This window comes from Macaca thibetana, chromosome 15 (assembly GCF_024542745.1).
Source record: "Macaca thibetana thibetana isolate TM-01 chromosome 15, ASM2454274v1, whole genome shotgun sequence".
Classification (NCBI taxonomy): domain Eukaryota; kingdom Metazoa; phylum Chordata; class Mammalia; order Primates; family Cercopithecidae; genus Macaca; species Macaca thibetana.
Window position 1 is genome coordinate 82,459 of NC_065592.1, and position 25,422 is coordinate 107,880.

Here is a 25,422-nt window from a genome sequence, read left to right on the forward strand (position 1 = left end):
CATAGTGCTGGGATTGCAGGCATGAGCCACTGTGCCCGGCCCACACTACGATTTTTAACACAAGATGTGGCCTTTATAATAACTCACTAGGGGCAGGAGAAAGGAGAGGTCATGGTCTGAGGCTTGGGACCACCACACCCCAGTTCCTGCACTGGAAAATTACAGGCTCGTTAAGGACCCAGAGCCCCTTCCAGGGCCACCCTGTTGGTCGAGAAGGGAGAACTTAGAGTCTTAAATTACAATTTGAAAACGTGGCTGCTAATATATATATATATTAGAAACAGTAAGAACTGTTGTATTTGAAACTAAACTTTCTTCCCCTAACTTCTGCCATGAGGTGATTTAAAAAATTTTTTTTGGCCGGGCACAGTGGCTCACGCCTGTAATCCCAGCACTTTGGGAGGCCAAGGTGGGAGGATCACTTGAGCCCTAGAGTTGGAAACCAGCCTGGGCAACATAGTGAAACCCTGCCTCCACACACACACAAAATTAAATTAGCCCAGCATGGTGGCCGGCCCCTGTAATCCCACTAATCAGGAGACTGAGAAGAGAGGATCACTTGAACCCGGGAGGCAGAGGTTGCAGTGAGCCAAGATCACGCCACTGCATTCTAGCCTGGAGTGCCAGGTTGTCTCAAGAAACATATACTTTTTTCATTTTTAAAAAAGGCAGTCAAATTTAGCAGTGTGGGGGTTGAATGCCAACTACAGTGATACTAAGGTTAATTAGTTCTGACATCCCACTGCCATTCAGACCAAGCTAGAGGTGATGTTGCATGGGGGATGGGTGTGACGCTGCTGCTGACTCCCCTGAACTGCTGGGTATCTTAACACCATCACCTACTGAGTTCAGAATGGGCATCTGACCCCCCCAAGCCCCATCTCTTTCTCTAACTGCCAACCCTTCTTTCAGTTAAAGCAGCTCCATCCTTCCAGGTGCTTGGGCCAGACCTTGAAACCACTGACTCCTTTCTTATTCCCCACATCCAGTGCTTTAGCAAATCCTGTCAACTGTGCCTTCACAGCACCTTCAGAATCCGACTGGACTCACTCCCATCTCACCACCACTCTGGTCCTGTTTTATTTTTTTGAAACGGGGAGTCTCACTCTTTCTCCCAGGCTGGAGTGCAATGGTATGATCTTGGCTCACTGCAATCTCCACCTCCTGGGTTCAAGTGATTCTCCTGCCTCAGTCTCATAAGTAGCTGGGACTACAGGCGCGTGCCACCATGCCTGGCTAATTTCTTTTTCTTTCTTTCTTTTTTTTTTTTTTTTTTTTTTTTTTTTTGTTTGAGGTAGTTTTGCTCTTGTTGCCCAGGCTGGAGTGCAGTGGCCCAATCTCGGCTCACTGCAACCTCCGCCTCCTGGGTTCAAGCGATTCTCCTGCCTCTGCCTCCCGAGCAGCTGAGATTACAGGCATGCGCCACCACGGCCGGCTAATTTTTGTATTTTCAGTAGAGACGGGGTTTCTCCATGTTGGTCAGGCTGGTCTCGAAATCCCGACCTCAAGTGATCTGCCTGCCCCGGCCTCCCAAAGTGCTGAGATTACAGGCGTGAGCCACCACGCCCAGCTAATTTCTATATATTTTTTTTTAGTAGAGAAGGGGTTTTGGCATGTTGCCCAGACTAGTCTCAAAACTCCTGACCTTAAGTGATCTGTCCATTTTGGCTTCCCAAAGTTTTGGGATTACAGGCATGAGCCACCATGCCTGACCTGGCCCTGTTCTACATTTTAAGACTCCAAAATAACAACCACATGCAACACACAATAAAAACAGGCATAAAAGCTTTTCAGCTGGAACCGCCATCTTCCAGTAACTGGCCAAAATGACAAACACAAAGGGAAAGAGGAGAGGTACCTGATACGTGTTCTCTAAGCCATTTAGAAAACATGCAGTTGTTCCTTTGGCCACGTGTATGTGAATCAATAAGAAGGGTGATATTGTAGACATTAAGGGAATGGGAACTGTTCAAAAAGGAATGGCCCCCAAGTGTTACCATGGCTCAACTGAAAGAGTCTACAATGTTCCCCAGCATGCTGCTGGCATTGTTGTAAACAAATAAGTTAAGGGCAAGATTCTTGCCAAGAGAATAAATATGTGTAACGAGCACATGAAGGACTCTTAAGAGCCGAGATGGCTTCCTGAAACGCGTGAAGGAAAGTGATCATTAAAAGAAGGAAGCCAAAGAGAAAGGTACCCGGATTCAACTGAAGCGCCAGCCTGCTCCACCCAGAGAAGCGTCCTTTGTGAGAACCAATGGGAAGGAGCCTGAGCTGCTGGAAACTCTTCCCTATGAATTCATGGCATCATAGGTGTTAAAAAAAAAAAAAAAAAGAAAAAAGACCTCTGGAATAGGAAAAAAAAAAAAAAAAAAAGGCATTAAAAAAACTATTTGGGCTGGGCGCAGTGGCTCAAGCCTGTAATCCCAGCACTTTGGGAGGCCGAGATGGGCGGATCACAAGGTCAGGAGATCGAGACCATCTTGGCTAACACGGTGAAACCCCGTCTCTACTAAAAAATACAAAAAACTAGCCGGGCGAGGTGGCTGGCGCCTGAAGTCCCAGCTACTCGGGAGGCTGAGGCAGGAGAATGGCGTAAACCCGGGAGGTGGAGCTTGCAGTGAGCTGAGATCCGGCCACTGCACTCCAGCCTGGGCAACAGAGCGAGACTCCGTCTCAAAAAAAAAAAAAAAAAAAAAAAAAAAAAAAAAACTATTTGGGGAACAACTGAAAAAATCTGAATGTGACTAGATACTAGAGGATATGGAATCATCCATTTTGGTTGTGGTGATGGGAGAAGGAGAATGTGCTCAGAGAGGCAAACTGACGAGTACTTCCATGAGCTCAACTGCCCTCAAAATAAAAGGCTTGGGATAAAAGAGTGACATAGACTGAGGATGGGCCAGGGCTTAGGAGCATGGAGGCCACTCCTGACCTTAATACGCATAGTTTTGCTAGAGTCATGGAGACAAAACCTGTCTGACGCAGGCCCAAGAGAACCGCAAATGGGTATCAGCTGCTTCCCTGTGGAGCTCTGCTGCCAAGGGCCAGGAGCTGGAGAGGAAAAGGGGTCAGCAAAGCGGCTTGGCTCTAAGGAGAAATGACTTGATTTTCACATGGGAACGATGGTCCTGGTCAAGCAGAAAACAAAACTGACGGCAGAAGGTCTTACTGCTCAGGTGTTTAGGAGCAGGACAAGTGGGATCCCACCACAAAGTCTGGCCAGTTCCTTCCGGGCTTTCCCTTCGTATATGCTTCCATCTGGTTGTAATATTTTTCTTCCTTAGTGGTTAAGTACAAGGCATTTCCACAGCTAAAACAGTGCAGGAGATCACCACACATATCAATGGGGAAATAATCCCTCAGAGGGAAAGCAACTTCCCTAGGTCACCCCAAAAGCCAGACCCAGAGTCAGGGCTAGGCCTCAGGCTCCTGTCTGTCTAGTGCCTGCTGCTTGGCTGTGAGGTTCTCTGGTTCACGTGGTGACGGGTCAGCTGTGTTCTTACCTGTCCCCAAGGCTGGATCCTGGGCTGTCACCTCATTCATAGATCAGGGAAGATGATGGCCTCCCCATGAGAAGATGAAGCACATGGATGGTGGTGGAGGAATTGGAGGTGGGGGAGTTAGGGGGCAGGTGTGCTCCCCTCACACTTCCTGCCCAGTGCTGTGACTTCTACATTTCTAAGGTGAGCCTGGCACCAAAAGACACTGGGTCTAGACTTCCATCAGGTTCAAGTTCTGATTTCTGCCACTTCACTTCCTAGCTCTGTGGCTGTGGGTACACCTTACCCCTTCTAAGTCCACATTCTCTCCTCTCTGAAATATCGGCACTAGGAGCACCGGCTCTGGTGGCAGTGAGGATGAGATGCCAGCAGAGGCACAGGTGCCTGGATGTGCAATGATGGCAGCAGGTCCATTCACTGAATACTGGGGACCTACCAGGTGCCAATGGGGCGAGGGTGACTTCAGGCCAGGCTGTCCTCCAGAGCTGAGGAGCTGCTGCTTGGACAGCTGCTGGGAGACCAAGGGTGGTCCTGAACTGATGAGGAATGAGGAAGAAAGAGGAGCAACGCAAAAGGGTGGTGGAGTTTTAATCAAGTCTCATTACAAAGGCAGAATTAGGAATGACTCCCACCTAGCTTCCACATGTGTGGGCGGCCGCTGTCACACGCACCTGTCGTGGCATTCAGCCCATGGCACAGACATATGTGGCTCAGGGCAAAAACCAGTGGGTGGGGCTCTGCACAGGAACCCTGGCCTCGGAATGGGAGACCCAGCCTGCCCAACACTGCTCAGAGCCCCTCCCAACTCTGACAACAGGCTCAGGTCAGGACTCCCCTGAAATCACGTGCCCTCCTGCCCCACTGCTGAGATCCCCAACATGCCAGACCTAGCTTGGAAACCTTCTTTCACCTGGTCGGCCAGGAAGGCAGCAAACAGAGATGGTAACTCAGGGAATGATGTGCTGTTCAGAAATGGCTAGGGAAACAACTGTTTCCCTACTGACCTGGCTGGACCCACCCTGGGCTAACAAGCTTCCCAAGGAAGTCCCCAAATGGGAACCTAGGCTGAGAGAAGCAAGGCTATGGCGGCATCCAGAGGGCAGCCTCAGGTTTTGTTCCTGAGAACGAAGGGTGGCCCCGGAGGCTCAGGCATGCTCAGTGGGGCCAGGGCCACCAGCATGAGAGTGGGCAGGGGCTGCCACCTGTAGGGGGCCAGCACTGGGCTCCGGGGACGCCAGCAGAGGGGCCGAGAGGCCATCAGCAGAGTCTGTGTCGAGGTCCAGCCTCCCGTAAGCTTCGCACAGAGGCAGGTCATTAGCTTCGCAAAGGCTTGAGCTTTTCCACCACCAGAAACCCCAGGGAGAGACAGGAGCAGGCAGAGAGGAAAGCCAGGGGAGGGGAGAGCAAGACAGAAGCAGAGTTAAGAAAACACGACCACACCCCAGACCTGCCTTTCCCTTTCTCCACTCCTGCGCCATCTGACCCGAGTCGGCAGGCCTGGCAGAGAGAGGGGGCCAGCGTTGAGAGCCACCCCAGCATCCTTAAAGGAGGAAGCCGCCCTGGCCCAACCACCAGCAGCTGTGTGACGTCAGCAAGCCCTTCCTGCCCAGCCTCCACGTGGGCCTGTCCTAGCCTATGCTTCCCAGCTGGTGCTGGTCCCCCTCCTCTTGCAAGAAGCTGTCAGGCTGGCAGCCCTCCCTCCTCCCTGACTGCAGAAACCCCAGTGTCACTGCACTGCAAACAGCTCTCGGAGGGCAGAGACTGTCTTCTTTCTGGGTTGGTCGCTACCTGCAACTTAGCCTGAAGGGGGCGACAGCTGGGAACACAGGCCCTGACACTTCCTGGTAGTGCTACACCAGCCAGGTGGCCTCCAGCAGGCGTCCCCACCTCTAACGCAGGGAATCCTCGCGGCAGCCAGGATGCAGGTGAAGAGCACAGCTAGCCCTTCCCAGGCCCGCAGCTGTGACAGTCCATGCTCGCCTCGTGCTAACCTGCAGGCAGGGGCCCTGGCTTTCCCGCGGCCTGCCTCGCCCCTGGCTTCCTCTCTTGCTCCTGCCCTCAGTGTTCAGTCTCAGAACCGTCCTGGGCACAGAGTGGCATCCCGAGGAAAGCGGAGGATAGGCAGAGCCAGAAAGAGCAACTCAACAGCGGAGAGGGGGCAGGCGAGCACGGAGGCACAGCTCATGCGGGATGGGGCGGGGAGCGTAGCGCCCTTTGGGGCACCGACAGGAAGGGACAGAGGAAACTCAGCCCAGCTCTTGTCGCTTAAAGGCAATGTACAGAGGAGGGAGCAACTGCTTCTGCCACAGGAGCTGTGTGAGGCCCCCAGGGGGCGCTGGTGTGGACAGCATGCCTGCGGGAGGAGACACAGGCTGGCCTGGAAGCCCCTCTAGGTGAAGCCAAGGGACTGTTGGGGGAGGGCATGGGAAGCCTGGCACACATGTCCTGGGTTTGCGCCCCGCTTTGCTGCAGGGCCGTGGGCAGGTTCCCTCTCTCCCTGCCCCAAGGCAAGGCAGGCAGGCTGAATTACAGGCCCACAGCTGCTCTGTCCAGGGGCCCTCAGCGACAGTGGCTGCCTCCAAGAGACAGACAAACTGAACAGCTGTGGAAGGAGATGCCCAGAAGGGTGTGAAACACCCCAGGACCCCTCTCAGCCACTAGCGTGGAGGAAATGCTGCCTCATATCTGCTGAGTTAATGAGTACTGAGGACCAAATATTCCCCCAGAACGCCCTGGAAAACTCTAGAACTGCTGCAGCTGAGCCGTGCCACTGGGCCCAGGACAGGGAAACCAAGTCCCAGGTGATGCTGGCTCTGGACATCTGTGGCTCCCAGCATGGCCACTGGGCAGAAAGGGGCATTTTAAACCCACCACCAGGAAGGTTTGTCCAGGAGAAGGCACAAGATGGACACAGACACTGCATCTGCTGGACTGAATCTTGATTTTCTGAGCTAATGGGGCAGAGTGGAGGGCTTCCCTGTCTCCAGCCTAAGTTTACCCCAGGTAAATGACACGTGGACTCTGATTTCTCAGGGCCCCTCCAGCTCAAATGGCCAAAGGTTTCAGCTTCTTACATGGCCCCACGAGGGTCAGGATAATGGGTTTTGACCCTTCTGCATCCCCGGGGCCCAGCATGAGGCCTGGCATGTAGGTCGGCTCCAGCTCCGTGGATAAGGCTGAGTGGGTCAGAAACTAGAGCTCCAACGGCTTTCAAGGCCATTCCCTCATTCCCTGCCTGGGCTTCATCCCCCCACACTCCTATGACTGTCCCTGCCTCCACACTGGGGTTTGGTGACATCCACATGGAATTGTAACCCTGGTGCCCTGGACATAGGTGTGGACCTGACTGCCCAAGAGGGGCTGGCCCAGCCTTGGCTGAAATCTCTACATATGGATTCAGAAGCTAACAGGAGCAGCCCAGCCCCAGAAGGCACTGCCTGAGGAGGAAGGCTCTGGGAAGAGGACCTGCGGGGGATACAGCCAGGCGCCTCCCTTCTCCAGACCCGGCCTATCCGACTGGCATTGAGTCCTGTGGTTTTCATCACACTGCACTGTGGGAAAGGCCCAGGGCCCTGGCAGATGGTTGTGAATTGTCTGTCGATCAAACGCTCTGGTCAGAAGCTCTGCTCTGAAACCCAGGCACGGCTCCACTGCCAAGACCAGCAAGAATTTGAAAAAGCAGAAGGCAGCCTTGCCTGCTGGCCAGGCCCAGGTAGGCGGGCTCCCGTTCTGCATGGGGAGTCCAGCGCTATTTATACCTGGACGAGTAATACTCCTCCTCCAGCTCATAGAGGTCGATGGAGATCTCGTCTCGCAGCGTGATGAGCTTCCGGTCACACTCCTCCTGCAGCGCGCGCAGCTGCTGATTGCGCTGGTCGATGGCCTCATTCACTGAAGGGAAGTCGTTGAGGATCAGGAACTGCTTGAGGTCGGACACCAGCTTCATCAGGGACTCACCGGCTCGGACCTGTGGCCATCAGAACCAGGGCGGGCACAGGGTGAGGGGTGACAGCGGCCCTGCCTGCAGGTGGCTGATGTGGGGCAAGGGATGGCCTCTCTGGGAGCCTCAGCTTCTCATCTGCAAAGTGGGACTCTACCCCTGACCTCCACAGGTTCATTTGTGAGAATTAAGTGAGCCAACTAGGATGTCAGTTCTGCAGGGAAGGCCCTCCCCTCCCTCAGCCTCTGGACTCTGGCTTCCACTCCTGCAGGACTGGCCTCCAGTCCAATCATGCAGGTGCACATTCTGCTCATGAAAAACTCAAACCCCACAGATAAAACTACGATCCCATTTTGCCTCCTGCCCCGGGGTGGGGTCAGCATGGCTGCCAGCTGGGCAGAGCTCCTGTGAGACCTTTTGCCGTGCATTTTGAGCCCTGGCCGTGCACCTGCAGGAATATCTGCTCGCTGTGTTTCTCCTGTGATCCGAAGGAATCCAATGGCGCCTACAGTTCCATTCAGCTGTTTGTCTTTTCACTCACAACTGACCTTAGGAACTCGTGAGTTAGCAGGAAGGGCTGCCCTCTTCCTGGCCACTGCACAGCTACAGGACGGGTATGGGCGGCTTTCTGCCCAGCTCTCCTCCAAGTGCCCTACGTGAGGACAGTCTCCTGAGAAATGATTTGCCCCCACCTCATTCTTTAAAGCTGTTGACTGGTGAAACCAAAGCATCTCTACATTTGCCTCCTTCTGCTCCTTCTCGGGGGAAGAAGAGCAGACCAGCCCCAGAACCCCCTACACTCCACCCAGGAAACCCCAGCCGGGACTGATGCTCCTGGAGCCCAGGCTGTGCCCTCCACCCTGGCCACTCACAATGTTGGCGGCTCGCACGTGCATCTCGTAATTGTCCTGTTCACCCTGAGTGGCCCGTGACACCTGCGTCTCGTCCTCAATCTGGGGGCAAACAAGAAAACCTAGAATCAACCCAGTCAAGGCACCCGCACCCCTGGCCCGGCCCAGCCCAGCTTACGGTAACTGTCATCTGCCCAGGATGCCCACACTATCCACAACCTGTCTGTGGTGCTGTCTACAGACCTGAGCGCTGTCAGCCAGACCTCTGGCAAGGTTCAATTCCATCCTCTTTTTCTGGCCATGGGAGACAACAGGCACCTTGCTCAAGACAAATGGAGGCAACTCACACTGCTTACTGTGCTACATGCAGGGATGGGGGCTTATCTTGGACCAGTCTTTTTGCGCTGTGGGAGCCCTGTCTGGTGGGAACCCTTGTCACTTGCTTGGCATTTGGTAAACTGCTGGATGAGTGAAGGGATGATGTATTTTTTTTTCAGCGACCATTTCCTGATCACTTCCCAGGTGCCAGGCTGTGTCACGCACTTAACCACCATCAGCCCATGACATTTTCACAGAAGCCTGGCCTGCCACCCCTGGTTTACAGGTGGCCAAACGAGGCTGGGACAGACTGGTGTGGTCAAGGAGTCTCAGATGGTGAACAGAGGGGCCAGGAGCCCAGCCAGTGTGTTCGGCTAACCTGGACAGGGCTTCCCAGCAGGTCTTGCAAGGGCTCAGCTCAGGGTGGGTGTCAGGTACCCTCAGCGGTTAAGACCTAGACTTTGTGGGTTCAAATCCTGGCTCAGCCAGTTATGAGCTGAGTCACCTTGGACAAGTCACTAAGTCTCCTGGGCCTGGGTTTCCTCCTGAAATGAAGAGGACAACAGTGCCCACCTCACAGACTCCTCATGAAGATTCAGCAGAACAGGCACAGACAGCCTCACAACGTGGTTTGACACATGGCAAGCACTTAGTACATGCCAGCGTCCATACTTATCATCATTGCTTATGGAGCCTGCAGGTCTGCAGCAGCCAGGAAGGATCCAGCCCAATCTAGTGCAGCTGCAGCAGTCAGCAGGCTTGCAGGCCCCAGCGCCAACCGCTCCACCTGCCTGGAGGGCCCCCCACTTCTCCCCTCAGTCTGCTTTTCTCCTGCTCACTGGCTCTGTGCCCAAGTAAGTGTTTTACACAGGTAAACTCACCAGTCATCATAAGGTCATTGTGGGGTCATCATAAGGACCCCACAAAGCAGGAGAAACTAAAGCACTAAAAAGTGAAATCTCCACCCAAACCCATACTGTTAGTAAGGGCTGGACGTGGGGCCGCGGCAGTCCAGCCAGAGTCCCCTGCGCTGCTTTGCCAGGACGTGCCATTATTTGGTGTATCTACTGACCAGCTCCCTGTGCACTGGGTGCTTCCTGCCTGGAACACTATTCACTCACGCTGCTCAGCCCCTGGCCTCTCCTATCTCCATCTCTTCCCAAACCCTGCTCCCCTTGGTGGTCCCCCCCACCCCCACCTTGGCAGTCTTGATGATCTCGGTGAAGTTATCCATGATGGACTTAATGTCATCCTTCAGCCGCTTGTTGTAGGACTGCAGCAGCGTCTCCTTGCTCTGGGGCAGGGCTCTCTGCTGGGCCATGGCCGAGCCTCAGGCAGCGCAGCGGGAAGACCTGGGACCTTAGAGTGCAGCACAGACCTCTGAGTGCAGGCAGAGTCAACCCAGGCACCCTCTATGCCCCAACCTTAGCAGGACACGCAGATTTCTGGGGATTCCCTTTCTGCCAAATAAAGTCAATCACTGAAACACAGATGAACTCAGTCCATCAGCAGGCACTGCAGGGGGGTTCCAGGACTCTCCTCTGGCCCCGCCTTTGCCAGAGCAAGCTCATCCTGGAACTCCTGGCCAGCCCTCCAAGCCCTGTCCAGGGCTGCAGTCCAAACTTCATATCCAGGCCCACAGAGTGTCCCAGAGAGGCCTGCAAGCTCATCACCAGCCCCTGGCATAACTTCTTAGCCCGCCGCCACCCTCACCACGCCCTCCCATCCGAGGAGTCCTTCTGCACCGCCTACATCCACGCTTTCCTTCCATTCCCACTCCGGCTGCCCCGCTCCCTCCATTCTCTGCGCGGCGGCGAAGAGGTCCTAAAAAGTGGTCATTCCGGCCGGGCGCGGTGCCTCACGCCTGTAATCCCAGCACGGGAGGCCAAGGCAGGGATCACCTGAGGTCAGGAGTTTGAGACTAAAAACTAGCCTGACCACCATACTGAAACCCCGTCTCTACTGAAAATACAAAAATTAGCGGGGAGTGGTGGTGGGCGCCTGTAGTCCCAGCTACTCGGGAGGCTGAGGCAGGAGAACCGCTTGAACCCGGGAAGCACAGGTTGCAGTGAGCCGAGACCACGCCACTGCACTCCAGCCTGGGCGACAAGGGGAGACTACCTCTCAAAAAAAAAAAGGGGGGGGGCCATTCCACTCCCTCGCTTAACATCCCTCATGGCTCCTCCAGCGGGACAAGGGGCTCAAGCCCCGCGCGCCTCTCGGCCTCTGCCGTAAGCCGCACTGGACAGCCTCGGCGCTGGACCTGCCTGGCCTTCGGGCCGGGCCTCTGCGCGCGGTGCTCAGGGAGGGTCCGGGGCCCCCTAGGTTCGCGGCCTGGCGCACGGCCGAGCGGACTCCTGGAAGCACTCGCGTTGTTTGTGCCCATTTTTGACGGGGTGGGGGAATTAAGTCACACGTAGGAAAGTGGATCCCCGACCTCTGCGCCTACGCACCCACACACCCCCCTACCTCCATCCCCACTCCCCACTACACCCTCATAACCACCCCAGCGCCCGCGCACCAGACGCCGCGTCCGCCGGGTCGGCCTGGGGCGGGGTGGACAAGTGCCTCTGGGACCCGCACTTTCCCGCGTCTCTCCCCCGGCCGGGCCTGCCCGCCGCAGCGTCTCTTCCCCGCCGCGCCGCAGCCTCTCGGCCCCGCCTCGATTTTTACATTTACAGGAGTGCTGTTGCTTTAAATCTGAAATCCCGTGCCAGTATCAACTCTCGCGATCTCCAAGGCCGCATACATATTACCCACAATTCCCTTTTCTTTCTTTCTCCTCCCGCCGCCCAAGATGGTGAGTGAGTGCTGTTTTCGTGCCACTATAGCCAGGTCTCTGGTGTATCCGCTGCCATCCTCCTCCAGGCGCGACCGCGGAGGGCCTCCTGCTCCGCCTGGCGCCAGGAGAGCCCTGCCCGGTGTGGCGCGGAGACATTGAGATGGACTAGAGCCCCGGGCGGCCGGGAGCGGGATGCGTTGATCCCGGTGTTGCTGGGCTGGGGGAGGAGGGCCTGGAGCGCCGCAATGCGCGGTTCGGAGTGGACGGGGCCGAGGCGCCCGGAGCCTTAGCATCTCCTGGGCTTCCTGGGGGCCGCTCCATAGGTCTTGAGTGACGAGTTCTGAGCCCTCCCCGTTGCTTCCAGAACCTGCGGGGCAGCGATCCAGAGGGATCATGAGTTCGGGGCGTCTCCTGGGTTGGCGACGCGAAGAGAGCGTAGCCTCGGGCTTAGCCGGGCTCCGGTCGCTCGGGGTTCCTGGGGCTGCGTGCTCGTGCTGATGTGAGACACTTCTGTCGAGGGGTGGTGCTGGGGGGCTGCAGAACGCTGCTCGCCGGCCTCGTTCAGGCAGGGGCTGTCGGCGCCCTGTTTTGGAGGAGCCAGCCTGAGACCTACCCCGGACAAAACGAGTGGAGGCGGCGGTTTAACTGACGTTTTCTTTCTGCCCAGCCGAAAGGAAAGAAGGCCAAGGGAAAGAAGGTGGCTCCGGCCCCTGCTGTCGTGAAAAAGCAGGAGGCCAAGAAAGTGGTGAATCCCCTGTTTGAGAAAAGACCTAAGAATTTTGGCATTGGTGAGTAACGGCAGAATGAAAACTGTTTTCCCAAGGGAAAATGGTAATTGGGTTGTGTCGTATTCTGTAGGTTTTAGTGGGTGTAAAGTGGTCGCAGTCCTTAACCCGTGTCTCTTAGAGACGGGGGTAATGATGATACATGTTCCTTGCTTTCATTGGGAGTTGCTGAGTGAGCATTCATCTCAGTAGGGTAGTGACCTTGGATTCAGCTTAGCCATCCGGAAACAAGTACAGTAGCATTGTCACGGCGAGGCACTAGAACAACAATTCTGCTATACTTGGTGGCGCCTTGGCTTGTTAGATGAGGAAAAGCATCGTGCTCTCGGGTTCTCAGGTGTTTGTGTGCAGATGATGTAAAAGAATATTTGCTATCTGAAAGATGGTGATGACGTTTTAAACCACCAAGATCGCTGATGCACCAACACCCTTCTTGGTGGCCCCAGACATGAACTTGACATGGGATTTGAATCTCACTCGATGTCACCCTTTATTTTTCAGGACAGGACATCCAGCCCAAAAGAGACCTCACCCGCTTTGTGAAATGGCCTCGCTATATCAGGTTGCAGCGGCAGAGAGCCATCCTCTATAAGCGGCTGAAAGTGCCTCCTGCTATTAACCAGTTCACCCAGGCCCTGGACCGCCAAACAGGTGAGGTTCTGTGGTGTGGAAAGAGTTTCTCAGGCAAGGATTCCTTATTTCATCCAGAACATGAGGGTGGATGGCCTTAGGTTTCTTGAACTGCATCTGTCATTACATTATAGTCATCATATAGCAGGACAGTGGTCTAGCATTTGTATTAAGTGACAAGGATTAGAACCTTGACTGCAAGCCTAAACTGAAGAGTGTTTTTCCAGCTACTCAGCTGCTTAAGCTGGCCCACAAGTACAGACCAGAGACAAAACAAGAGAAGAAGCAGAGGCTGTTGGCCCGGGCCGAGAAGAAAGCTGCTGGCAAAGGGGATGTCCCCACTAAAAGACCACCTGTCCTTCGAGCAGGTGAGTAGGCCCCACCTTAGGGTGAACACTGGGGGCAGGCTGTTGCAGTGATGTAGAATTTCTTCGCCTGAAATCACTGTGAAGAGTAAAACCGAGCTTTTTAACACTGAGTCAACAGCTGAGCCCAGCAGCTTCTTGTGAGGGGAGCAGGCCCTGTCTGTGGTTACTTACAAAGTGGTTGTGTGTTCTAGGAGTTAACACCGTCACCACCTTGGTGGAGAACAAGAAGGCTCAGCTGGTGGTGATTGCACATGACGTAGATCCCATCGAGGTGCGTTTGCCTGTTGACTGCTAACCCAAGGGCTTCTGTGTCAGTATTAGGAAGAGAGAGTAGGTCTAATGCCAAGTCAGTGGTGGGACTGAAGTGGATGAGGACAGTACTGACACAGATCCAGCACATGCATGGCTCTTGCAATGATGTGAATCTCTCACTGAATTCAACCTTGAAGTGCAAATCCATGAGCTTTTTAACCCTGAGCAATTGCCACCAAGCGAACTCTGAAATTTACTGCTTTTGGTCAAAATACACTCTTCAGCTAATGCTTTCTTCCAGCTGGTTGTCTTCTTGCCTGCCCTGTGTCGTAAAATGGGGGTCCCTTACTGCATTATCAAGGGGAAGGCCAGACTGGGCCGTCTAGTCCACAGGAAGACCTGCACCACTGTCGCCTTCACACAGGTGAACTCGTAAGTACACAGCCTGGCCCCAAACCTCCCCTAGCTCATTTAATCCATGTCTCACGGTTGTTTCCTTTTGCCTTAAAGGCCAATCTTTTAGTTTAAGAAATACATTTGCCGGATGCAGTGGCTCACGCCTGTAATCCCAGCACTTTGGGAGGCCGAGGTGGGTGGATCACGAAGTCAGGAGATTGAGACCATCCTAACATGGTGAAACCCCATCTCTACTAAAAAATACCAAAAAAATTAGCCAGGCGTGGTGGCGGGCACCTGTAGTCCCAGCTGCTGAGGCAGGAGAATGGCATGAACCCTGGAGGCGGAGCTTGCAGTGAGCCGAGATTGAGCCACTATACTCCAGCCTGGGCGACAGAGCGAGACTCTGTCTCAAAAAAAAAAAAATGTATTTGAACTTTTGCCAGTGATGGTTAAGAATTTCTTCACCTGAATAAACCATGTGGTCAACATTGTATCTGAGGCAAAAGATTGTCTTGAGCTAAAACTGAAGATATTTCTGCGTTCTAAAGGGGAAACTAAGACCAAAAAAAGCCCCACTTTTGTTTTCCCTCCTGCCTTTTAGGGAAGACAAAGGCGCTTTGGCTAAGCTGGTGGAAGCTATCAGGACCAATTACAACGACAGATACGATGAGGTAAGAGCTTTACACAAAATATTGTCATGCACAAATCATTTTACCAAATAACTGGCTGGCTTAACTTACGAGAAGTTCTGACGATCAGCTTGTAACAGTCCAACAGAATAACGCAACTAATAACCTTGAAAATATCAGAAAACAAGTCAAGCTGACCGCCTCTTTCTGTCTTTTCAGATCCGCCGTCACTGGGGTGGCAATGTCCTGGGTCCCAAGTCTGTGGCTCGTATCGCCAAGCTCGAAAAGGCAAAGGCTAAAGAACTTGCTACTAAGCTGGGTTAAATGTACACTGTTGAGTTTTCTGTACATAAAAATAATTAAAATTCAAATTTTCCTTCAGCCAGCGTCTGTTGAGTATCTTCGGTTGAATCTTATTTGGGGCTAAGAAGTACCCTTTTTTTGAGATAGCCTCACTCTGTTGCCCAGGCTGGAGTTGCAGTGATGTGATCTCACAGCAACCTTCGCCTCCCAGGTTCAGGATATTCTGGTGCCTCAGCATCCCAGGTGGCTGGCTGATTCATGTTAGCCAGGCTGGTCTCAGCTCTTGACTTCAAGTGAGCCACCACACCTGGTCCTTCCTGCCCTTATATATTCTTACACCAGGCGTTTTGTTTCCTAGAGATGTACCTTGCGTGTCAAGTTTTGGGAAAGTTCTTTGGACTGAAACCAAGCCAGGATTTTATCATCAACCAGTCATGAGCTCATTTAAGGTAGAAGGCCAGAACTTTATACCAGCAGCACATGATCCAGCATAAAGGCAGTCTTTTTACTTCATTATTCAGGGACAGGGCTTTAGCAGCTGATCTGTCACACACCAGGTGTCCCACGTAGGAATTTCTTAAACCACAGGTATGATGTAGCTGCAGAGAGTCCATACCTTGGGGTTGAAAGAAAGCTGGCATTAGCAGGCTGCTGGGCTGAAGGGGAGGGAGCCAGAGGGTCACTGGGGACTCACCAGGTCACGATGTACTGCAGATGCTCGTTCCTCAGAGTAACTCTGGTTTGCCCTCCAATGGGTCCTCCAGGGACTGTGCTCTCTGCAGAGACAGCAGACTTGAAGTCCACCCTCTGCTGCCTGCCAGCCTCTGCACTACTTCCTAGTGGTTGTCATTTTTGTGTGGCCAGTTGGAAGTCCTGTATGGCCTTTACCTTGGGTGACCATCCCCAGCCTTGTCTGCTCAGTACTTGCCGAGGTTCCTCTTTGCTGAGTTGCTGCCCGGCCCCCCTCCATATACACACATGCGAGAACATAAGCCACGGCAGTGACTGGGCAATGAGAGTTAGGAGGAAGGACAGTTATTCACAAAAGCTACTTATTCCGGGGTGGGCTGGTCACAACGTACGGAAGTTGGCGTCAATGAAGATGGGCTCTGCGCCTGTGATTCTGGCCATAGCTTCCAGGTCCCGGTAATACCAGTGGTTCCCTTCTGGATTGTTCTCGGGGACAAAAGGTTGCCTGGTTTCTGTCAGCCTCACCATCCCAATGAGGTCCACTTCTCCCTCAATCTATAAAGGAAGGTGTGAGACTGCACAGAGCCTGGCGGACTCCCAGAGCCTTCTCTAAAGTAGGAAGGGTCCATGTCCCTTACCTGGCCTTTCTGCCGGGTTTCAGGATTCACTTTCTTCCTGGGAACGAACCCTCTATTAACCAGGATGGTGGTTCTAGGGTAATGAAAGGACTATGTCAGGTGGGGAGGGTTTTTGAATGAACACGGTCACTCAGGCACCCATAGGAACAACTAGAGCAACAAGGAAGGCTTTTAAAACAGGACTGGCTCAGGGGAGCCCTGGCAGTGCCACACAGGCAGTCTTCCTCTCTTGAGGCCCCTTCGTGGTCAGTAAAAGCCTCCCTGAAAAATGCGGCTTTCCCCCTCTATCTCTGCATCTTGTGGTCTACCCACCCCAGTGTGCAACTGGTGAGCAACACTGCCATCCAAGAGTAGACCCCACACCTCTCCCCTGAACTGTGGCAATGGCTGTCTCCAATCCCTCATAACCAGGGCAGCCGTGAGGAACAACCCTGTCACCCCAGCCTGCTGGAGATGAGCATTTGGGCCCTATCCCAGGCCTAAAACAGGAACCCATGGGTTAACAAGAGCCCCAGGTATTTTCTTTTGTACGTGAATCCTCCAGTTCCCCAGTTAATCACACAGGTGCTCCTGTACCTATCATTTGCTTTGCCTGGAATGTTCTTCCCATCTCTTAACGCCCCCTAGGGAACCATCCCTGCCTCCACTCCCTCAAGGTAGAGCTGAGGTCCTTTCTCTTGAATTCCTCTCAACTGGCCTCTCTTCATAGTCCGCTATCATCTAATGTGTGGGCAACTGGAGAGTTCTCCAGAGGAGGGGCCCCTGTTTCACGAATCCCTCCTTTCCCTTCAGAGGTCAACATATAGAAATTACCCAGTCATAAATGAGCCAGCTGAGAAGGTTAAGTCAATGTCACAATTAGAGACTTAAACGATGCAAGGAATTGAATCTTCTGGGTACCTTGGGTTCCTCAGGGTCTTACCAAGGTTAGGGATTGTGAAGGAAATAGTGATGTAAATTAGTATACCCCGACTGCCTCTGCCAGGACAGCCAGCTCCCACATACCCTACTCACCCCAGGTCAGTGCAGTGGAAGGGAGTGACCACATAGGCCCCACTCTGAGTTGAGGAGGAGATGCGGCCGGCCTCCCAGGCCTCCCGGGCAGGGTCCACCATGGTCCGGGGCATCATATACAGCTCCTTGGAGTGGTCAAAGCACCCCTTGACCTTCACTGGTCTATACTCCATATTTTTCAGTTCCATTGGGCTGCATGGAGATAAGAACAGTGGCCGAGCAAGGTTTGGCTGGAAAACGAATCCCCTAATGAGGGTGGCAAGGCAAAGGGCATGCGCTCTAAAGGGGAAGTGGCCCTCATGCCATGTGGGAATGGGGATCTGCACTGCCAGAGTCCAGCTTTACAAGAGAAGCTAAAAATCTGGACTCCTCAATGAATATGTGAAATTTAAAAAAAATATGTGGGCCAAAATCCCACCTGCAAGCCAAATCTGGCATACTGTTTGCTACTCTGAATGGCAAATGTGGTTGAATATACCTGTCTCTGTAGGGCATATTCTAGGGAGAGAGCAGACAAATCATTTAGGGCACTTTTTCAAAAGACCACCCTCACAGTGAGACCTACATTATCTGTCCTCAGCCACAGAGCCTTGGGTCCTGTGGAGGATAAGTTCACTACACCTGAAAAAAGGGTGACACCCAGGATGCAAAGTAAGACTTTCCTCCATATGTCAGGAGGTGGCCTCAGGTAGCTTCACAAGGGCAGTCACGTGTCAAGAGCAAGCCCAACAGGATGACTGATGAGAGCTCCACCTGAGGTCAAGGCAGTGTCTAAAAGTCCCGCCAAAAGGGGCAGGCTGGCCAGCAGAAGCCAGGGCTCTGCTGTTGAACTCAAGTGAGACTGGCCCTGGGGGGCAGCCACATACTCACTCTGCTGGCAGAGGGACAGGCTCAGCCAGAACTCGAGACTCCAACTCTGCAATCAGGTTCAGCTTCCACTTCCGACGTTGGACCTGCAGTGACAGAGCATAAGCCCAAGCAGATGGCAGCTGGGTCAAGGGCCCAGAGTTATGCACACCAGATGCCAGTCTTTACCTGCCATGTCCCCAAGCCAAAGGCAGTCACAGGGATGAGGAGCAGGACCCACTGAAGAAAGGAGTCATCTTCCGCTTTTGTGGCAGATGCTTCTGCTGCAGAACTGCCACATCTGCTTGGCCTCCAGGCCACCCCTGGAGAAAGTTTCACAACACTGACATGGGGCCAGGAGCCCTTGAACAGACAACCTGGAGCAGCCAGTTCCAAGATAGACTCCAGTACTACCAATCAAAACCTGCTTCCTAGAGCCAACTAGCAGCACCTGTACCCAGCCCAGCTCCTAACCCAGTGCCCGGGACATGGCACACACTGAGTATGTTTGCCAACTGAGTGAGATCTAGGGCTCAGTGCTGGCTTGGCCACCAACCACGACCCTGGGTAACTCATGCCTTTTTACTCAAGAATATAGATGTATTCCACTGCGCTACGATGCACCATTCATCCATTCAAAATGCATTTAATAAATAGCTACAGTTGGCCGGGCGTGGTGGCTCACGCCCATAATCCCAGCACTTTGGGAGGCCAAGGCGGGCAGATCACAAGGTCGGGAGTTTGAGACCAGCCTGACCAATATGGGAAAACCCTGTCTCTACTAAAAATACAAAAATCAGCCTGGCATGGTGGCACATGCCTGTAATCCCAACTACTCGGGAGGCTGAAGCAGGAAAATCGCTTGAACCTGGGAGGAGGTGGTTGCCGTGAGCAGATTGTTCCACTGCACTCCAGCCTGGGCAATTAGAGCGAACCTGTCTCAAAAAATAAAAAACAAAAAATAAGCAGCTACAGTTACTAAGTAGCTTAGCCAGGCACTAGTGGTTATTGTGTTATGTAGAGAAACATGTCAGCTCAGAGTAATGGCTCACAGAGCTCTCTTAACAGCTTTCCATTTTTACAACTCATCGTAAATGTGAAGATGGAAGAATGTACACAGAAGGTGCCTTTAAGCTCTCAGAGGGTGAGTCCCATCCGCTGAAAAGCACCAGCGACCTTGCCGATACTATTTATTAAAAAAAAAAAAAAAAAAAAAAAAAAAGGACGGGCGCGGTGGCTCACACCTGTAATCCCAGCACTTTGGGAGGCCGAGGCGGGCGGAGCACGAGGTCAGGAGATCGAGACCATCCTGACTAACACGGTGAAACCCCGTCTCTACTAAAAATACACACACAAAAAATTAGCTGGGTGTGGTGACGGGCGCCTGTAGTCCCAGCGACTCGGGAGGCTGAGGCAGGAAAATGGCGTGAACCTGGGAGGCGGAGCTTGCAGTGAGCCGGGATAGCTCCACTGCACTCTAGCCTGGGCAACAGCGCGAGACTCCGTCTCAAAAAAAAAAAACCAAACAAAAAAAAAAAAAAAAAAAAAACGCAGGTCTGCGGCAGGCTTGCACAGCACTCTACACATGGCAAAATAACCTGTGCTGCACACTGAGAGGAACACGTAAGCCGCAGTGTTTAGATGCGCTTTACTTTCAGAGCCCTGGGCTTTCAGCCTGGGCTGGCCACCCATTAGCTGGATGTGACGTTAGAAAGCAATTCTCGAGCCTTCTCTGTAACATAGGAACGACCAAGGAGCTACCCCTCGCGTTGTTGTGAGGACAAAGCGCTCGCTACATGCCCGGCACACGACCACAGTTCCACTGAAAGCATTTTAATATGGAACTTGTCACTCCCAGGGAACCTCCGCTCAGCCGGCAGTTGGCTCATTTCAATCCCCACGACACTCCTTCAAAGCGCAGGGCAGACAGCAGGTGGCTCTGCCCATGCGCCTAGATCACCGCCCGGCCTGCGGCCCTCACCTGGGCGCGGGGACATCCCGAGGACGCTCCTCCAGGCGGCGCTGGCAGGGGCCTGCGGACACGGACGGGCGGGCTGAGCTCCGGGACCCCTCCCCTCGCCCCATACCGCCCTCTCGTCCCCGGCGCCCCGCGCTCACCCGTCCCAGCCCCGCCGCCCGCAGCCCCAGCTGCAGCGCAGCCACCGCCGCCATCGCACCCGGCCCCGCGGGCTCTTCCGGGACGCAGGAGGCATCTGCTTCCGGGTCGCCGCCGAGTCCCGCCCAGAGCCCCGCTCCCGGCCCCACGTTCTGGGAGCTGCTTCCGCCCGGGTGGTCTGCGGGCGCCTCGGCCATGAGCGAGTTGCCGGCCGACGTGCAGGCCTTCCTGCGCGAGCACCCGAGCCTGCGGCTCCAGCCGGACGCCCGCAAGGTTCGCGGCGCGGGAGGGGAATGGAGTGGCGGAGAAGGGCGCAGTTGGGATGAGGGGCTGAGGGGAGGGCAGGAGAAAGGACGCGGCGAGGTCAGGGGAGGGGAAGGAAGGGGGCGCGGCGGGAGGGGGCACCGGGGAGCGGGCGTGACAGGAGCACCGGCCCTCCTGACCGCCTGCCCGTGCGTCAGCAGGTGAGGTGCATCTTGACTGGTCATGAGCTGCCCTGCCGCCTGCCGGAGCTCCAGGTGTACACCCGCGGCAAAAAGTACCAGCGGCTGGTCCGCGCCTCCCCGGCCTTCGACTTTGCAGAGTTCGAGCCGCACATCGTGCCCAGCACCAAGAACCCGTAGGTGGTCCGCGGCGGCGTGGGGAGGCCCAGGGCAATTAGGACAGCCCCTCCGCTGGTGCCCCCCCGGTGCCTGAACCCCCTCTAAGGGAGGTTCCCGGGAGGGCTCGGCTGAGGACAGGTCCTGGGTGGTAAACCCCAAAGTTCCCTCCTCCTGAGGACTCCGCCAGTGCTGCAGCTCCCACTCTTTCAGAGTTGGGAGCCCTGGGATGCAGGTGGTCGCCCGGGTGCTGGAGTCACCTGCGATCCTGGCGAGGCCTCTCGGTGAGCTCGTTTGCTTTTCGGTAAACCTGAGGTTTGTCTTGTGGGGTGTGGCTGCTTCACAGAGGAGTAGAGGCTTGTGCTTTGTCACCTGAGGTTGTGAACAGCGTTGGGTTCTCCTGTTGACCCCAGAAGGGATCTTTGATTTACCTGGGAACTAGGGTTGATAATAATCGTCAAAACAGAGATGGGATCTTTCCATTCATTGAGCACTTGGCCAGGTGGAGTCGTCCTCTTGCGTGAACTCATCTTGGAGCAGTCAGCGAGGCTGCCATGCCTACTTTTCCGGTAAACATTAAGAGGCTGTAGTTGGCCTGGGTCAGCGGTTCCCTGCCCAGCTTCAGAGTGGAATTGCTCCGGGAGCCTTTAAAAGCCCTATGCCCAAGCCGCATGGTACACCGTCCCCGGTAGACCGTCCAGGGATGAGTCCAAGACACAGCCACCAGTCTGAATCCTTGCTGTGAACTATCCCTACAAACTTGGTTTCTCTGCTCTGTAGGCACCAGTTGTTCTGCAAACTCACTCTGCGGCACATCAACAAGTGCCCAGAACACGTGCTGAGGCACACCCAGGGCCGGCGGTACCAGCGAGCTCTGTGTAAATGTAAGTCCCAGTAAACCCCCATCATTGCATCGCCATCTGAGTGCATGCTCGCCCTGCCCCAAATGGAGCGTGCTTGAAGGCAGGTCATCCTTCAGCAATCCGTGTTGATGCACCATGCCTGTTTTTGGCACAATGAAGAGAGGGATGATGGCCCCTGACCCCACAGCTTCTAGTGCAGGCAGGTGCAGAGCCAGAAGCAGGCTTGGGAGGGAGTGAGTGCACGTGGCGATGCAAAGTGTGGAAGAAACCTGGCGAGGGATGTGGGGTGGGCTTGCGGAGACAGGACGGCTGGGGAGGCTTGCTGAGGGATTCGCTCGAGGCTGAGGCTGGAGGGATGTGGTAGCAGTGGGGTCAGGGGGAACAGCACCCCAGGGAGAAGCCAGGGTCCATGGATGTCTGAGGCAAAAATGTGTTAGCTGAGGTAGGCTCCAAAGGACAGGCTGGGCTAGTGTGCACAGCAGGGATGGCCCGGAGGCCCGGCCAGGAGCGCTGCAGTGGGTGTGTGGAGAGGGCTGGCCGGGGCTGCATGGACAGTGTGCATGGTTGAGAAGGGAGGGCCCCTTGACTGTAGCCATCCAGGAAAAGACGGTGGGTTTTGGGGGAAGAATTCAGAGTCCCTTTGAAGGTTTTAAGCTTGAGCTGTATTAGGAAAGGTGTGTATTAGGGAAGTATCAGGCTTTTGAAACAGGGACACCCATGCTGAGAGCACCCAGCGAGAGTTTAGAGAAGGGAGAGAGGACTGGTCCTGAGCCTCAGCAAGAGGATGGAAGTCCTCCCGTGTTACTGAAGGGAAGATGAGGACAGACAAATGATGTATTTGATAACGTGGAGGCCCCTGGCAACCTTGGTGAGGCACCCAAAGTTTGGCAGGGACACCTGGCTAGAGTGGAGCGTAGGCTGCAGCCCATGAGGGCAGTGTCCGGCCTTAGGCACATGCTGGGTCACCAGAAGGACTTTCTGGAGTCTAGCTAAGGAGGGAAATGGACAGAGGCTGGAGCGGACAGATTCAGGTTGGCTTATGGATGGGAAGATGCATCCACGGGCTTTTGATGAGTCTTTGGAGAGGCGGTCCAGCCCTCCCAAGCATGAGCGTGGATTGAGAAGGCAGGACTAGGGTTTCTCAGGTAGAAGGCAGGCACCTTGCAGAGGCCTTGCAGGCACGAGGGCTCCCAGCCTGGGGCTTGGACTTTTTCCAGCTAGTATGTTAGCTGTCAAGGGGTGGGCAGGAAGGTTCTAACTGCAGGCGGCCACGGGGTTCCCATGAAGAGTGGTTATGATGATGGACCGTGGAGCTGAGACGGGACTGGGGTGCTGAGGTCCCTACAAGGCAGTGGTCCAGAGAAGTCCGAACGTGGCTGTGAGGGGGCTCTGCCTTCAAGTTCTGGTGGTGACAAGGCTGCTGCGTGGCCATGGGGGTGGGTGGCAGAGACAAGGAGGGAAAGAGCCCTGGAGATGGGCCACCACATCAACGGCTAGGGCCCAGCAGGGCTCGTGCAGCCCACGAGGGATGATGATGGGAGCTGCGCTGGACTGGAGGGCAAGCCCCAGCAGACCCTCTAATATACGAGGGAACAACGGTGGTGATTCCAGTGAGGTCCTTCCATGGAAGCCTTGTCCCAACTCCCCTCTCACCCACTAAGGGGCAGCAAAGGCCAGGCAGCCAACCTCCACTGACCCCCGCCCATGTGCTGAGGGAGGGCTTCAGGCTGCTGGGGAGAGGGTGGCATCACTGCCAGCCCACGCTGCCTTTGAGAGGCCATGCCAACCTAACTGGGGCATAGTTGGCCTTGGGCCTCCTCAGTGCCCTCCTAGTCATGGCTTCCTAGGCCTGGCTGGATCCAGGATGAGTGGTCAAGGCCCAGTAGACCTGTACCATCTTCTTGCCTCCTGGTTGCAGCCCTGCCCCACCGCCCTCCCTGCACGCCTGGTAGGAACAGACCTGAGGCGCCCAGCAGCTGCTATGGTTTTTGTCCAGGGCAGTGGGGCTGTGGGGCCCTGGCCGAGTGCAGGCCCCATGGGTTAGCTGTGGCCCAGAGGACCGTGGGGGGTGTGGAGGTGCCCAGCGTGTGCTGGCTTATCTCCCAGATGAAGAATGTCAGAAGCAAGGGGTGGAGTACGTCCCTGCCTGCCTGGTGCACCGGAGGAGGAGGAGGGAGGACCAGATGGACGGTGACGGGCCTAGCCCGCGGGAAGCCTTCTGGGAGCCCACATCCAGTGATGAAGGGGGAGCTCCAAGTGACGACAGCATGACAGACCTGTACCCACGTAAGCGGAACGACCCCTGCCTCTCCCTGACCCTCTCCTGTCAGCAGGGAGCAGACTGTGGTGCGGCGTCCCCTGCAAAGAAGGTGGTGAACTCAGCCTAAAATAACCGTCAGCCAATCCCTGTGTTCCTCCCAGCTGAGCTATTCACCAGAAAGGACCTTGGAAGCACAGAGGACGCGGATGGCACTGATGACTTTTTGACAGACGAACAGGATGAGAAGGCAAAGCCCCCAAGAGAGAAGGTCACTGATGAGGGCAGGAGAGAGACAGCCGTGTACCGAGGACTGGTCCAGAAGCGCGGGAAGGTGAGCTGTCACCTCTACTCTGTTAGTGTGGCAGTCAGTGGCTTCCTCTAGTGATGGTTTTCCATTTGTTTAAAAAAAGAAAACGGCCGGGCGCGGTGGCTCAAGCCTGTAATCCCGGCACTTTGGGAGGCCGAGACGGGCGGATCACGAGGTCAGGAGATCGAGACCATCCTAGCTCACATAGTGAAACCCCGTCTCTACGAAAAAATACAAAAAACTAGCCAGGCGCGGTGGCGGGCGCCTGTAGTCCCAGCTACTCCGGAGGCTGAGGCAGGAGAATGGCGTAAACCCGGGAGGCGGAGCTTGCAGTGAGCCGAGATCCGGCCATTGCACTCCAGCCTGGGCGACAGAGCAAGACTCCGTCTCAAAAAAAAAAAAAAAAAAAGAAAAGAAAACAACCTTTTTCACAAGTGAAATCCCAAGCCAACACCACACAAGGACCATAGAAGCCGAGGCCGCTGGCTGGCGGAAGGCCATGAGTGGCTGCCATTGCTTCCCAGCCAGCCCCTTGTGGAAGCCAGGCTCCATGGACCATGGTCGAGACCAGTGGTTTGTGAGGACACCCTCCCACCTCAGACTATGAGCTGTGGCTTGTTTGTCCTTACCTCTGGGCACAGGGACCTGATTACTAGCCACCACCTTTGCCTTTGCCATCAGGGCAGGAGTAGAGACTTCCCCGCCTTTGGTAGATAAGCAGGACCAAGGCTAGAAGAGGTCAAGGTCCTAATTAGCGTGTGGCATTGCACCATGCTCCTCTAAGGCCCTGCTGAGCGCAGTCTAATCCTGCAGCTGTTAAGGAAACGGGGGCGGAGAAAGCCTCTGTGGGTATTTGACACCAACACCTCCGAGGCTGTACGGGTGGGGAAAGCCCTGCACTCCAGAGCCCCCTTCTCCATGGGATCAGAAGGGCTCAGTAATCAGAATTCTGTTTATCCCACAGAAGCAGTTGGGCTCGTTGAAAAAGAAGTTCAAGAGTCATCACTGCAAACCCAAGAGCTTCAGCTCCTGTAAACAGCCAGGTTAATAAAAGCCCATGCCGTGAAGTTTCGAGAAAGCCTTCAGATATTTCCCCCGCTCCTCATCAAGCCACATGTCCTCTGAATGATTGGCTGTCCCCATGTCTCCCACTTATCCTTGTCTCGTGACATCTGTTGCCCTCTAAGGCAGGGCTGAGGGGGTCTGTCCCCCACACCCAGGAAGCAGGAGGGACTCTGAGGGACTAATTCTCTCTGGACATGGCTTCTGAGTGGTCTTCAGAGAAGCCTGGAGAAGCAACCTCACCCACTGGCATCCTGAGGGGAGCCC

General features: G+C 54.8%; 4 protein-coding genes and 4 non-coding genes across 9 annotated transcripts in view; 6 read left to right on the top strand and 2 right to left on the bottom strand.

Moving 5' to 3' along the window:
• Nucleotides 1-4,071: 4,071 nt before the first annotated feature.
• Nucleotides 4,072-11,270, bottom strand: MED22 (mediator complex subunit 22). The gene is made up of 5 exons (XM_050760336.1): nucleotides 11,134-11,270; nucleotides 9,811-9,971; nucleotides 8,316-8,396; nucleotides 7,262-7,470; nucleotides 4,072-4,838 (listed from the first exon to the last, which is right to left on the bottom strand). The coding sequence occupies exons 2-5, from the start codon at nucleotides 9,931-9,933 to the stop codon at nucleotides 4,649-4,651; spliced, it is 603 nt and encodes a 200-aa protein (XP_050616293.1). The 5' UTR covers nucleotides 9,934-9,971; nucleotides 11,134-11,270; the 3' UTR covers nucleotides 4,072-4,648.
• Nucleotides 11,271-11,316: 46 nt separating this feature from the next.
• RPL7A (ribosomal protein L7a) lies at nucleotides 11,317-14,847 on the top strand. Its single transcript, XM_050760307.1, has 7 exons — nucleotides 11,317-11,412; nucleotides 12,062-12,182; nucleotides 12,681-12,830; nucleotides 13,037-13,177; nucleotides 13,369-13,448; nucleotides 13,731-13,861; nucleotides 14,430-14,847. Exons 1-7 carry the CDS (start codon nucleotides 11,410-11,412, stop codon nucleotides 14,548-14,550), a joined length of 747 nt encoding a protein of 248 aa, XP_050616264.1. The 5' UTR covers nucleotides 11,317-11,409; the 3' UTR covers nucleotides 14,551-14,847.
• On the top strand, nucleotides 12,526-12,600 carry LOC126938160 (small nucleolar RNA SNORD24). Its single transcript, XR_007719986.1, has one exon. It is a non-coding gene; the product is annotated as a small nucleolar RNA SNORD24 (small nucleolar RNA).
• LOC126938151 (small nucleolar RNA SNORD36) lies at nucleotides 13,220-13,293 on the top strand. The gene has a single exon (XR_007719979.1). It is a non-coding gene; the product is annotated as a small nucleolar RNA SNORD36 (small nucleolar RNA).
• On the top strand, nucleotides 13,587-13,659 carry LOC126938150 (small nucleolar RNA SNORD36). The gene has a single exon (XR_007719978.1). It is a non-coding gene; the product is annotated as a small nucleolar RNA SNORD36 (small nucleolar RNA).
• On the top strand, nucleotides 14,265-14,332 carry LOC126938152 (small nucleolar RNA SNORD36). Its single transcript, XR_007719980.1, has one exon. It is a non-coding gene; the product is annotated as a small nucleolar RNA SNORD36 (small nucleolar RNA).
• A 356-nt stretch (nucleotides 14,848-15,203) lies between the features above and the next one.
• LOC126937047 (surfeit locus protein 1) overlaps nucleotides 15,204-25,422 on the bottom strand; it is a 78,155-nt gene continuing 67,936 nt past the window's right edge. The window contains exons 2-10 of the mRNA XM_050760266.1: nucleotides 20,067-20,145; nucleotides 19,930-19,981; nucleotides 18,138-18,271; nucleotides 17,973-18,055; nucleotides 17,103-17,294; nucleotides 16,089-16,161; nucleotides 15,843-16,005; nucleotides 15,455-15,536; nucleotides 15,204-15,376 (exon numbers count right to left, since the gene is read on the bottom strand). Coding sequence (XP_050616223.1) covers nucleotides 15,307-15,376; nucleotides 15,455-15,536; nucleotides 15,843-16,005; nucleotides 16,089-16,161; nucleotides 17,103-17,294; nucleotides 17,973-18,055; nucleotides 18,138-18,271; nucleotides 19,930-19,981; nucleotides 20,067-20,120 — 903 coding nt within the window. The 5' untranslated portion in view covers nucleotides 20,121-20,145 and the 3' untranslated portion in view covers nucleotides 15,204-15,306. The remainder of the gene's footprint in view (nucleotides 15,377-15,454; nucleotides 15,537-15,842; nucleotides 16,006-16,088; nucleotides 16,162-17,102; nucleotides 17,295-17,972; nucleotides 18,056-18,137; nucleotides 18,272-19,929; nucleotides 19,982-20,066; nucleotides 20,146-25,422) is intronic.
• On the top strand, nucleotides 20,174-25,160 carry SURF2 (surfeit 2). 2 transcript variants are annotated; one of them, XM_050760302.1, is made up of 6 exons: nucleotides 20,174-20,337; nucleotides 20,529-20,683; nucleotides 21,444-21,547; nucleotides 23,633-23,812; nucleotides 23,948-24,117; nucleotides 25,058-25,160. In XM_050760302.1, exons 1-6 carry the CDS (start codon nucleotides 20,260-20,262, stop codon nucleotides 25,139-25,141), a joined length of 771 nt encoding a protein of 256 aa, XP_050616259.1. In that variant the 5' UTR covers nucleotides 20,174-20,259; the 3' UTR covers nucleotides 25,142-25,160. The 2 variants fall into 2 exon arrangements, with proteins under 2 accessions (XP_050616259.1, XP_050616260.1); XM_050760303.1 differs by lacking the exons at nucleotides 20,174-20,337; nucleotides 20,529-20,683 and adding exons at nucleotides 20,878-20,947; nucleotides 21,166-21,232.

What these genes read in the sequence shown, in the direction of transcription:
- MED22 (XM_050760336.1), bottom strand. Translation starts at nt 9,933, where the DNA reads ATGGCCCAGCAGAGAGCCCTGCCCCAGAGCAAGGAGACGCTGCTGCAG. An exon ending in AGATCATCAAGACTGCCAAG is followed by an intron (nt 8,397 to 9,810) that starts GTGGGGGTGGGG and finishes GTTTGCCCCCAG; the next exon opens with ATTGAGGACGAGACGCAGGT. An exon ending in GAGGAGTATTACTCGTCCAG is followed by an intron (nt 4,839 to 7,261) that starts GTATAAATAGCG and finishes GTGGTGGAAAAG; the next exon opens with CTCAAGCCTTTGCGAAGCTA.
- RPL7A (XM_050760307.1), top strand. An exon ending in ACCACCTGTCCTTCGAGCAG is followed by an intron (nt 13,178 to 13,368) that starts GTGAGTAGGCCC and finishes TGTGTGTTCTAG; the next exon opens with GAGTTAACACCGTCACCACC. An exon ending in ATGACGTAGATCCCATCGAG is followed by an intron (nt 13,449 to 13,730) that starts GTGCGTTTGCCT and finishes GCTTTCTTCCAG; the next exon opens with CTGGTTGTCTTCTTGCCTGC.
- SURF2 (XM_050760302.1), top strand. Translation starts at nt 20,260, where the DNA reads ATGAGCGAGTTGCCGGCCGACGTGCAGGCCTTCCTGCGCGAGCACCCG. An exon ending in GTGCCCAGCACCAAGAACCC is followed by an intron (nt 20,684 to 21,443) that starts GTAGGTGGTCCG and finishes TCTGCTCTGTAG; the next exon opens with GCACCAGTTGTTCTGCAAAC. An exon ending in TGGTCCAGAAGCGCGGGAAG is followed by an intron (nt 24,118 to 25,057) that starts GTGAGCTGTCAC and finishes TTTATCCCACAG; the next exon opens with AAGCAGTTGGGCTCGTTGAA.